Source organism: Plutella xylostella, chromosome 19, assembly GCF_932276165.1.
Source record: "Plutella xylostella chromosome 19, ilPluXylo3.1, whole genome shotgun sequence".
Lineage (NCBI taxonomy): Eukaryota > Metazoa > Arthropoda > Insecta > Lepidoptera > Plutellidae > Plutella > Plutella xylostella.
Genome location: NC_063999.1, coordinates 8,011,906 through 8,024,591, shown reverse-complemented (window position 1 = coordinate 8,024,591; position 12,686 = coordinate 8,011,906). Strand labels below are relative to the sequence as shown.

Below are 12,686 nucleotides of genomic sequence, written 5' to 3'. Positions count from 1 at the left end.
AATCGGCTGTGACAGACGGACAGACGGACAGACGGACAGACGGACATGACGAAACTATAAGGGTTCCGTTTTTGCCATTTTGGCTACGGAACCCTAAAAACACGTAGGTTAACTGAGAGGCTCCTGCGCGGCTAAACCATTTTCCAAAACACTAAGTCAGGGATGCACAGACTTATCAAGACTAGGGGCCACTCGGACAAAATATGAACTGATGGTGGGCCACAGAAGTACCTATAGGTAATTAAAGACAATAAAGAATTGATAATAATGTTAAAACTGAAAAAGAATTGATTAATTTTGAAGCGTGGCGCTGCATAGTGCTTAATTTTTTTTTTTATTTGGCTTAAATTTACTCGTAAAACTGCTTCCAAACATCCGTTTGCAATGCGGTTTCGATTTTTTTGTCGATATAGTATTGATTTTTTTTTTTCACATATCCAAATAAGCTAGCACATTTTTAGAGCAGAGTTTATACGCAACTCTTTGTACCGAATGAAAGTTCAGTAATTTTCTTTCGCTGAATTTGTTGCGTAAATCTTGGTCGTTTTAAATGTCGATAATTTTTAACTGCATTTATCAGGATTTTATTTTTCCTAGACATCCCTTTGCTTTTCTGCCAGAAAAAAATCAATTTCTTCTACTTATTAAATTAAGAAATCGTTCCAGTGTCAATCCATGACTTAGCCACCTTATTTCTGTATAATACAATAAATATCTATATTCGCTTTCGATGTCATCAAGTGATTGAGTACTTTTTTAGAATTAAATATTTTTGAATGTACGAGAGTATTATTTTTGCTGTCCGCGGGACACCAGTATTCGACCGGCGGGCCACACGCGGCCCGCGGGCCGCAGTCTGTGCATCCCTGCACTAAGTTGTCATGAAAGTCACTGATTGTTCTGCAACATGTTCTACAGGGTGTTCCTAAAAGGGTATACCAAGCCAAAACCTACATGAGCAGCATGTTACCTATATCTAAGCCCAAAAATGAAATCACATTTTCAAAATTTAAATATAGTAGTTAGGTATATTCAATTAAGAATAATTTAAAATTATAATAAAAAGTCTAGTAAACGTATTTTATAATGGCTGTATAGATGGACTTTTATGTAAGTGCCATTAGGTATTATCCTCTGAACATAGTGATCATTTTCACGTTGTCATTTTCTTATTTCTTAAGTAAGTAATAAAACTTTATTTATACCTAAATATGTTTTTAAAATTAATATTATTTTGAGAATTATTTACCTACTGCTGAATGCTTATTTACCTGAAGCTGGCATGCGCGAGGGAGTGCATAATTTTAGATGCACAGACATATTTCATGCTATTGGTTGTTATCCCTGTAGGTAAGGACGTTGGTATTGGTTAGGTTATCTTCATAAAACCTAATCATTGATTTTCCAGATAAATTGATAACCTTTATTTAGGGTTAACTTATTAATGAATTTAATGAATTGAATGATGGGTATTAATTAAAATGACGGCAGTTTATGATTTCGAGATAGTTTATATTAAGTCGAGCTTATTTTTTTAGTTGGGGTATTTAGTTACACAAAAATATCACTACAATATAACATTTAAATACAATGGTTCGGTTACTTACGTTTTAAGTATGCACCTAAACATTAATATTGCGTTTACAATACTCTACACCTAGTTACTAATAAATTATTTACAAGACAAGATTATTTTACAAATACTTATATGAGATAACTTTGTACATAGAATGACTAGATTTCAGTATTCAGATTTAGCCACCACTTTACCGCCTTCCAAAAATAAATAATAAAAAAACTGAAAATAACAACGGTGACTATTTCAAAGCCTCTACATTATTTGATTAATATTAGTAGGCATGCAGCATTTTCTTTCAAAGCTACAATATTATTATGTTTTCAATGGACTTTAGCATTAAACTATCCTACTAATTAGTAACACACAGTATTTTACAATTTGAACCTCTTTCTGGTGCTCGTGGTCATGAAGGTTTCAAAAGCTTTAAGTACAAAATATTAGACACAGGAAAATTTAGAGAAAATCTGTACAAACACATAAGAAGACAAACATGTATACAAAACTGTTTTAGAGTCACTTCATTTCCACACTTAAGTAAACTACTTCAGTCATTATCTGGCGAGGGTACGTCACTCACAGTTCATCCTAGTAGGGGCTGGGGGTCATGGAGGAGCCCCCACTGAGGTACATTCACCTGGCCCAGTCGTCCGGCGGCAGACCGCCCTGGTGAAGAGGGGAGAACGCGCTCCGTCGTGGCTCAGTATTCACTACACTGTCCTGCGATCCGATGATGGACTCAATCGAGAACCCGTTCCGAGACCTCTTGCTTCTCGGCTCGGTGGTCTCGGAGACTCGCGGCGGGAGCGGCACCGGACGGAGCGTGGACGGCGGCGGCCGCGGCAGGGCCAGTAGTGGCGCTGGTGGTAAGTAGCATGGCAGAGGAAGAAGAGGAGCATAAGCCTCCCGAGCCAACATCGCTACCATCGCATGAGCGTGCTGAAGCGACGGCGCCGGCCGCTTGTAACGCTTTCGGCGCCGCAGGAAGCTGCCATTATCGAACATGTCTTCAGCCATCGGGTCCAGCGTCCAGTAGTTCCCCTTCCCAGGGTTGCCGGGCTCCCTAGGGATCTTTATGAAGCAGTCGTTTAAACTGAGATTGTGCCGGATGGAGTTCTGCCAGGCGGGGAACTTCTCCCGGTAGTAGGGGAAGCGTGTCATGATGAACTCACAGATGCCGCTTAGAGTCAGCTTTTTGTGCGGCGATTGTAAGATAGCCATGGTGATAAGGGCTATGTAGGAGTAGGGGGGTTTGATGAGTTGGGAAGAAGACTTCTGCTTGGGCTTCCTGGATGGAGAGGAGGACTTGTCGCAGGGCGAGGCGGCGTCGTAGCGCTCGCTGTCGCTGGAGGCCGGCGGGGGCTGGTCGGCCGTGTCTTCATCCACGGACACGTAGGTGTCGTGGTCGTCGGGCGGGTACTCCAGCTCCGGCGGGTCGTCGCGGAGATAGTGGGGTAGATAGAGGCGCGGCGGCGGCCGCAGGTCCAGAGGCAGGTCTCCCTCGATGATCATGTCGCGGGTGTACGCGAGGTCGCACTCGTCCATGGCACAGTCACATGTCCGAGGTGCGCGCGGCGTCGCGTGTGGCTCGAGACTGGCGCCCGCCGCGCGGCCCCGCCCCCGCGCCCCGGCCCCCGCCCCCACCCCTCGCCCGCCCTACCCTCGTTTACGTGCCAGTAAACACAACAATCGTCGTTATTATTATTGCGGCCCGAGCTTTGTACGTTGAATTTCAGGCCGTTGACTAATAATAATTATTAGGCGGCACTCGCCCATCGATCTGCGTTGTTGTGGTGTGGACAGTTGTTTTATATGAGGAGGCTTTTTTCATGTTAAATGTAAAGCTTTTTGAATGTTGGTTTGTATGGTTTGAAATTGTTTTAATTAATGAAGTAAATTATATTAGCGGATTATGTACAAACTTTTTACCTCTCTCTTGTGATTAAAAATACAAATAATTATTACATGATAATTACGTATGTAGAGTAGAGTACAATGTACCTACATAAGTAATTATTTTAATAATAGATAACATCAGACAGAACCAATTATCGTCATGAGATAAACTCTACAAGATTTAGATTTTAGATACCCTATCTATCTTTCATTTTATCATCACGGGCAGATAAGGATCTTCTAAGCCCTGAAAATCTTTCAGACAAAGCTAAAACAAAGCTAGCTTACGTCCAAAGCCCTCTCGAACAAAACAAAAAGCCTCTAAGATCCGGCGACAAACACACTCGCAACTCAAAGAGAATGTTTACAAAAATAGGAACCAAATACGAAGCCTTTAATCGCGGCTACCGACGCAAAAGACATATTGAAAAAAATCTCATAAAGCGAATACTGCCACTCCATTCAGGTAGACATACAAATAAAAGCGGGTGTAAAAAATATTCCTATGCGAAATGCCTTGACAATGCGAGCGGCCCTAGAAAAGCCTCGTATACGTTAGCTACCAAAACATTTACCCCTTAGGCGTCGAGGAAAAAGCTACAGGTGCGAGCGAGGCAACCGCGGCTGTTAGAGCGAGACGGGTGCGGCTAATAGCCAATAGCGAGCGAGCTTCTTGGGGGCGGGGCCAGTTAAAGCTAACATGTCAGGGCGGGGCATCAGATTCCTTTATTGTCTGCAACGCAAATAATATTTTGCACAATGTACACATTGGCCTGGGGGGAAGGGGAGAAGGGGGACGCTAATTTATTCCCAACTTCGGTTTCAGGTTGTTTTTCAGCTTTGCGAGCCTGTTATTTAAATTGAACGCTGAAAGTTATTTGTATGTAGCTGTTTAAAGGCATTGTTTGGCAATATAGACGGCGGAATCTCTCGCCTGCCGGAATTACTCTTTGTTGTTTGGAAACATATTGTTCGAGTGTTTATTTGTAAGGAATCCTGTAATTGCTTTTCGGTTTGGGAATCCTTCACGGGCGGAGTTAGGCGTTGTTACGCGGATTGTATCGTTGCTCATTTGTTTGTTAAATTACCAACCCTTTGTGTCCAGCGAGTATAATTATATTGAGCGAAGAGGATAAAGTGGGTAGGTGGGTACTTATTGTGGTAATAGGACTTGATCGCAAGGTATGCTTCGCTGTGTTGGCTGCTTTGACATTGAGCACTACTTAAGCCGGTCTCAATGTCCAGTATTTACCAACCTAATTGTGTCTATCTATACTAACCAATACTTACTTAGATTAATTAAGAAGCTAGGTATTTATTAAATAAAATTACAAAAAGCATAGGTACCTAGAAACCGCCGCTTTCGTTATACTTTTACTGCAACCAACAACCAACAGAAAACACGCAAACTTATAACACCCCCTAGTTTCCCTAAAATCGTAACAATAAATGGCGTTGTCGCAACCCTCTGAAGGACGCTACAGAGAGGGCTGTTCATTGGCGCGTGTTGCTGCTACGAGCCTCCCGTAGCAGTCTCGTAGCGCTTCGTAGCGGGCGCTAACTTGCTACGCCGCGCCGTCGGTGTAAGAAAATCTATGAATGCGTATAGACAGAAAGTAAAACTAAAGTACTTAGCGGTTTTAGATTTAGATATATGGGTACTTAGAAATTATAGAAAACTTTATTCTTACACGGTTATAGGTAGAATTGTGTAACTGTCGTTATACTCGTAGTATACCTACTCACGAACTCACAAAATTCGGACACTAAAATGTCCCCAATTTTTTTTAACATTTAATAGGAAATTTTAACAATACCTATGTTTATGTTTTTGTTGGTAATATTCTGGTGAGCTTTTAAATGTACTTCAACGTTGAAGACGGTGTCATTAAAGTATCCTTTTCCGCTTAGAAGTAACATGGTGCTTTTCTCACTGGAACGTTTTCATTTCCCGTGAGTGAGTGTATTGTATGCTATTTGCATAAATAAGTACCTAATTTAATAAACAAAATATATACTTATGCACTTGGGCACACTTAACAAAATATCCTAGAGATAAAACTTCTTCCAAATCGCCTTGCATTTAAGTGTTTGATATTTCGTACTATTTCTATTTTTGATAAAAAATTGTCATTTGGAATATATTGTGAGCTTACCTGGAACTGATTACACTTTGCGAAACTGTTTTTTGCTAAAGTAACATATTATAGTTATGTTTTTATTTGTTACTTAATAGCTTTTAAACATTTTAAAAGATACATACTTATCATAAAAATGTGTATAAATGAATAAAATATAAACCAGGCATTTATACATACACATGGTAGAATTTTCAAAGATCGTGTTTTTACTTTACAATAAGATTAAATTCACTTTGAAACACACGAGTTCGATTCTTAAACTCAGTCAAAAAGTTGAAAATAGTATATCAGAAAATCAATTTTAAACCTAATTTAAGGTGCCAAAAAGCTCTATGCATTCTGAGGTTATTGTATTTATCGACGGCAGATCTATGGGAATTCTGAGCAACTCTACTACTACCTATTTATTTATTTACAGCTCTCACACAAAATAGAATAAAAACCGGCCAAGTGCGAGTCGGGCTCGCGCACAAAGGGTTCCGTAGCTTAAATCAACCTATCTCAAAAACTATAAGAGATACTTTGATCAAACCAAAAATCGTTGGAAGAGTTAATTAGCATGCATCACCTCTATTTTTTTTAGAATTTTATACCCCGTAGTTATAAAAATAGAGGGGGGGGGACATACTTTTTACGACTTTGAGAGCTGATATCTCAAAAACCGTTCACTTTAAGAAAAATGTTTTTTAGAAAACTTTATATCATTTTAAAAGACCTTTCCATTGATACCCCACACGGGTATGTACATCGAAAAAAAAAATTTCATCCCTCAGTTACATGTATGGGGGGCCCCACCCCCAATTCTTTTTTTTACTATTTAGTGTCATATTTTTGTAGCGGTTCATACAACACATATTCCCATCAAATTTCATCACTGTAGTACTTATAGTTTCCGAGTAAATCGGCTGTGACAGACGGACAGACGGACAGACGGACAGACGGACATGACGAAACTATAAGGGTTCCGTTTTTGCCATTTTGGCTACGGAACCCTAACAACACATGTTTACAAACAGACTTCAGCATACAAAGCAATTTCTTCTAGCGAACCTTCGATTGGTGGAGAGCTGGGTAATTTACTAATGAATCTCTTTTAATTCGTGCACTAAAATTGAGTGATTATAAGTAAAAAGTGAGTATGATGTGTACCTATGATGTTTTGTTTGATAAACATTATAGAAATAGGGAGATATCAACCAAACATGAAAACTATTTTAAAGCTTAAAACACCTATAATCCTTGTTACGGTTTATGAATAATGTATTTGTTACGATGCATAAAATAAGGTAAGCAAACTTAGTTGCGAAGCCAAAACTTTTGTTCTGAATAAAACAATCCTACTCAAATGTAGCTTTGGAAAAACTTTTAAAAGCTTACGAAAAGGATTTCCCTAACTTCTGGACAACAGATGTTTCCCGTTCACAAAAATACATAGGTAGGTAGGTAGGTACATAATAAACACACACTAAGTATAATATTATACTTATATGTATGAGTATAATAATGCATTAATGAAAACAATGGACAACATTTCAAAAAACTAAAGCTGCTATAAATCGAAAACCATTTCGAGATTTAGCTCTAAAGGCCACAAAAAAAATGTTTTTGTATTTTTTGGATGTATCATTTTCAAGAAAATCATAAAATAGTAAAAAAGTGCTGATGACGTCATGCATCAGGTGCGATGCATTTTGATGATCAAAGCCTATAGATTTAAAAACAAAGTTACTGTCACTTTCATTTTTGATTGACGTTGACGTTTTATCGTAACGTCGTTGTTTATTTGGGTCATTTTCATTAATTCTGTTCTGACACTTTCTGACTATTTTTTTTATTTATTATTAAGACATGACCTCTATATAATATGTCCCAGAGCATGCCACTGCCTACACAGCTGAAAAAATGCTTCTGCTTATTTTTTTACATGATAAGTACCTACTTTCGATCATCAGAAATATCAAGGTCATTTGAAAATGACCCATTTGTTGGTTGGCGTGTAAACAAAGTTTAAATGTCACTTGTCAGTGTCATTTATGTTTTTTTTCGAGACTCAGGCAATAGACAAAAATAAAAATTGAGCCTAATATGTGACGTCACTTCCGGTTTTAAAATAATTAACTTTAAAGTTAAAATTAACATGCAAAAATTTATGTATATACAAAATAAAAAAATACGGGTCCACTAATTTTCTATAAACTTTCCGAATAACTAATAAAAATATAGGGTAAAGAAAATGAAATGTTGTCCATTATGTCGATTCTAAAGGCACACATTCTAAGGCTCTGTTTCACAATGTCTGGTTAGTGGCTACCTGTGAGATAAAATACATGGTGTCACTCTGTTATTATTTTTTAGACAGTGACAGCATGTATTTTACTTCACAGGTAGCCACTAACCAGACATTGGGAAAAAAGGCATAATTCTTATAGTAAATTATACTTACCTACTAAATTCTAATGCAGTCAAAATTTTAATTCCTTTTTTTAAATTCGACCCAATTAGCGTTTTCGTATCTACATATATTTTTTACAGGTAAGTAGGTAAGTATAGTTAATTTGTTGAAATAAATAAATATGTGGGGACATCTCACACACGGCTATCCGACCCCAAGCTAGGTAGAACCTGTGTTATGGATGTCGGACAGCTGATATATCTACACAAATACATAGATAGATAGATACTAAATATAAATATCAACACCCAAGACCCGAGTACAAATATCTGTCTTTAAACAAATATCTGCCCCAGCCGGGAATCGAACCCGGGACCTTCGGCTCAGTAGTCAGGGTCACTAACCACTATGCCATTCGGTCGTCATAAAATATAAAATTTCATAGTGTGCATTCGCATAGGACGTTTTGTATAGAAAAAGAATGGGCTTTTTTATGTAGCCTGTGTATAGTGTCCCACTGCTGGGCAAAGGCCTTCTTATAACCTGGCATTGAGCACTGCTCCCGATCCTGTGCCTCCTTTGGCCATTGATGTAAAAACCGAGGTCATCCCGCCATCTCCGTCTGGGTCTTTCGAGACGCCCACGTCCGTCCATCATTGGGCAGTTTGGGCACCCACTCGGTGCCAATTCTGGCCCACCGGTCCGGGTGCGACAGAGACAAGAATGGGCTGAAATAAAAATATATATTTTATGTATTATGTAAGTACCTACCTACGTGTCATGTGGCGACGGGTTTATTTATTTGTACGGGAAGCTGGCGGAAATATATGCCCTACAAATCACGAAATATAATATCAATCAGTTATAGAACTCATAGAAATAGAACAACGCGGATTCGGTGTCAATTACCGAATCAATGCAAAAAGGAGGCCGATAGGAATCGTGTTGTATGGACCTTTTGCTACTGGCCACCTAGTCCACCTACTCATATTTTTATTTCAGCCCAAATTACGGCTACGGTACAAATTAGGTATATCATCATAACCCAACACGTCCCCACTGCTGGGGCACGGGTCTCCTTCCTCCAATGAACGGAGGATTTTAGGCCTTTGTCCACCACGCGGGCCTAGTGCGGGTTAGTGGACCCCAACACGTAAGCTTGTGCTGAGAGAGTTGTCGGGTAAGCAAATTCGTCAGCCGTCTTTATTCTGTGTTCCTCTTGTATCAAGTAACTACAGGCAGAACTCTTTCTTCTGGCGTGTACCTAATCTTTTAAATATTATAATGCGTGACCACAGTGGCATGGACATTTTTATTAATAGCATAGCATCTATTTCCAATAAGCTGGTTTCTGACTACTTTGGGTCTCATAAACTTGGTTAGTTTAATTTAGTTTGATTTCCTTGTTTTTTTTATAATTTAACTCCCTCTATTTGTTATAAAGTTATGTGTATTTGTGATTAGATTAAGTCTAATTATAGCTTTAGTTAACCCTCCCTATACTACCTAACTAATCTACCTAGAGGTGGAAACTTGTGCAACATAAGCTACCCTGTCATTGTTATCTACAAAATAAATTAGTTAAGTTTTCCTAATATAGGAAAATAAATAAAAGTAAGTGGACAACCTGTTAGCAGTGTTTCTGTCTGTGGGACAATGTTGTTACAAATATTGATTAACTTATTCAATTATTGCTCATTGCATTTTAGTGGCATTAGTAATGTTTTAGGTAATGATGTAATAATTAATGTTATATAATAGATGAATTATATATATTTCCACCTAAATTGTTCAATAAACTAACATTAAAAGCTGTATGTTAAACATAAATTGCCTACACTCGGCTTTAGTATAAAAATGGTGCGTTCTGAGTTCGGCTGGCAGTCTTTTTCGAAACTTTGATCTGTGAACATCAAATAAACGACTTTGAAATTTATCATTGGTATTTCATTAAGGGCCAGTTTTTTGATCCCTAGTTAACTCAACCATTGATCAAAAATGACTACCATTAGTTAAAATCCAACAAAATTCGTATGGAGCTGTCATGTTTGACAAGGGTGAATTTCCCGCAGCCAAAAATTGCGTGGCATCAATGAAATCGGTACTAAAAAATCAAGTTATAATTTTCTAATATTTTTTTCCGGTTAAGTGAAATAGTTATCTATGTGTAGCACTTGTTTTTTTTTTTTTTTTTTTTTTTTTTTTTTCCGCCAGGTGGCGTCTTTACGTAAACAAGTAGTTTCACAACGCTCCGTGTTATAAATTCAATTATATTAAAATTAGCCTGTCTATAGTTTCAAAGTAAAGTGAACTAGTGTAATTAGATTCAAAGCAATCAGTGAAAGTGTTATCACAGTAATTCTGTAAGTACTTTGAACAATAAACAGTGAAAATAGTTTTCCCGCCTAACAACAACTTTACTTTGTTATTATTAAGAGATTACGGTGAAATACTGTCCAGTTGCGAGTTCTAGTGTGATTTCAACAATAACTTATTTAAATAAAAACAATAATTACTACCTACAATACCTAATAAGAAAATAACTAAAAATACGTTACAAAATTCAAATTGGACGCCAACTTTCGCCGTCGAATAAGCGCCACTTTCGCAGCGGACCATCGGGACAACTCTCACGCGCACATTCGATCTTTCGATAGTTCTAAGTCTCGCCGATAGATGACACTACTTGTAATTTTGAGAGCACTTCATTACTGTAATCGCTAAACATGGAATGTATCACTTGTATGAAACCAGCAAAGACTGATGAAACTCTGAAATGCACAAATTGTCACGGAACCTATCACTATTACTGTAATGGATTGACGGAAGCAGACTTTAAAAAAATCCGTCCGATAAATAAACAGAAATGGAAATGCTGTGGGTGCAAAGATTCAAACAAGACAAACAGTCCTGTCATTCCTGTAAAACAACTGGCGTCTTCGAATTTGAGTACAATTACCAATGCCGATTTAGCCAGTCTGAAAGAATTTATGGAGGAAAAATTCAATGCTCAAACTGATAACTTCGCCAATTTCAAAAAAACCGTATCTGATCAATTATCAGCTCTCACAACTTTAGTCAACACGTGGGAAAATCGAATCCAGAAGTTAGAAAGCAACGCTCAAGAACTCAATGAAAATCTTAACAATCTAAAGAGCCAGAACGCAGAAATCTCCACCCTTCATGACACGATTGACTTACTACAAGAGCAACTCAATACCCAAGAGCAATTCTCTCTACGCAACGAGATAGAGATATGCGGTATTACAGAGTTCGACAACGAAAATCTGACACACACTGTCCTTGTATCAGCCCAAAAAATCGGAGTTGAGCTTACCGTGAGCGACATCGACCACGTGACCCGCGTCGGCCCTAAGTCCAAACCCGACGCCGCCGCCGCCGCCGCCGCTGAGCCGCGCCCCGTGGTGGCGCGCCTGCTCCGCAACAACAAGCGCAACGAGATCCTGCACGCTTCAAAGGTTCGCCGCAACCTGAGCACCGGCGACATCGGCCTCGGAGGTACTGCCAGGAAAATTTACTTCAACGAGCGGCTCACTAAAGTAAACAGACAGCTTTTTCGTGAAGCACGAAACAGATCAAAGCAATCCGGTTTCAAATTCTGCTGGTTCAAAAATGGGTCCATTTATGTCCGAAGAGAGGACCAGAAGTTCCCAAAACTCATACGAAACACTTTTGACCTTGACCAAGTTCTTGGTTCTAATCGTCCTCGTGATCCTAAGACCACTTAGGTCGTTTAACATAAGTGATAATACTAGATCTCATAGTCATAAGCTAAACTCGTGTTTACCTAGTTGTGACTCAAAGCACTTTAAGTTTTGTTACTTTGTAAAACTGCTAACTATATTTTCTGTGTGCAATCCTACATTATGTATCCATAATAATAATATCTTTAACTCTATGCTATTAAAATATTTATCTTATAAGTACTTATATCGTCTCTCTACCCTCTTAAGAAACACTTCTATTACATATTGTATTATAACTATTATATTAAACATTATTACACTTTTATCTGGTAACTACCCTACACCAAAAATCAGTCAGAATATTAATTGTTCTTCAACAAACCAAAATAATTATATCAAAATGCGTGACAGCACCTATAAAGAAACTCACCCCAGCGAAAAAAATTATACCAAATGGCCATCTTAGATAATATCACTGAAGATATTGATAACACTATAGCAATCCCCTGTCACGCAATAGACTCCCCTGAACTATTTTCAAAATCTATAGATAAAAGCTACGATCTAAAAATTATTACTTTCAATATTAGAAGTCATAGTTGTAATTTTGATAATTTCATTATTCTATTAGAACGAATGGATGTCACTTGTGATATAATCATACTTACTGAATGCCGTTTAGGTTTAAATCCGGTTATAAGATCTCTTCATGGTTACCAACACTACCACACCACTAAATACACAAACCAAAACGGCGGAGTAATCGTGTATGTTAAAAGCACCCTTAGTGCCACTGTCAGCGAACCAGAATTTATAGACGCTAACGTTCTGTTAATTAAGATTTCAAATTTTATTGATGTCATTGCAATGTATCGCTCTCCTTCTAATACTAATGTTAATAATTTTCTTCAATATCTAGAACGAATCCTAAATATATGCAAAAGTACACCGAATATTGTTATAGCGGGAGATAT

At 38.2% G+C, this 12,686-nt stretch overlaps 2 protein-coding genes across 2 annotated transcripts; one reads left to right on the top strand and one right to left on the bottom strand.

Annotated features, from left to right (window-relative positions):
* Positions 1 to 1,345: 1,345 nt before the first annotated feature.
* Positions 1,346 to 3,183, bottom strand: LOC119690517 (forkhead box protein D3-B). The gene has a single exon (XM_038105782.2). The coding sequence runs from the start codon at positions 3,119 to 3,121 to the stop codon at positions 2,210 to 2,212; it is 912 nt and encodes a 303-aa protein (XP_037961710.1). The 5' UTR covers positions 3,122 to 3,183; the 3' UTR covers positions 1,346 to 2,209.
* Positions 3,184 to 10,995: 7,812 nt separating this feature from the next.
* Positions 10,996 to 11,754, top strand: LOC125490007. The gene has a single exon (XM_048627937.1). The coding sequence runs from the start codon at positions 10,996 to 10,998 to the stop codon at positions 11,752 to 11,754; it is 759 nt and encodes a 252-aa protein (XP_048483894.1).
* Positions 11,755 to 12,686: the final 932 nt, after the last annotated feature.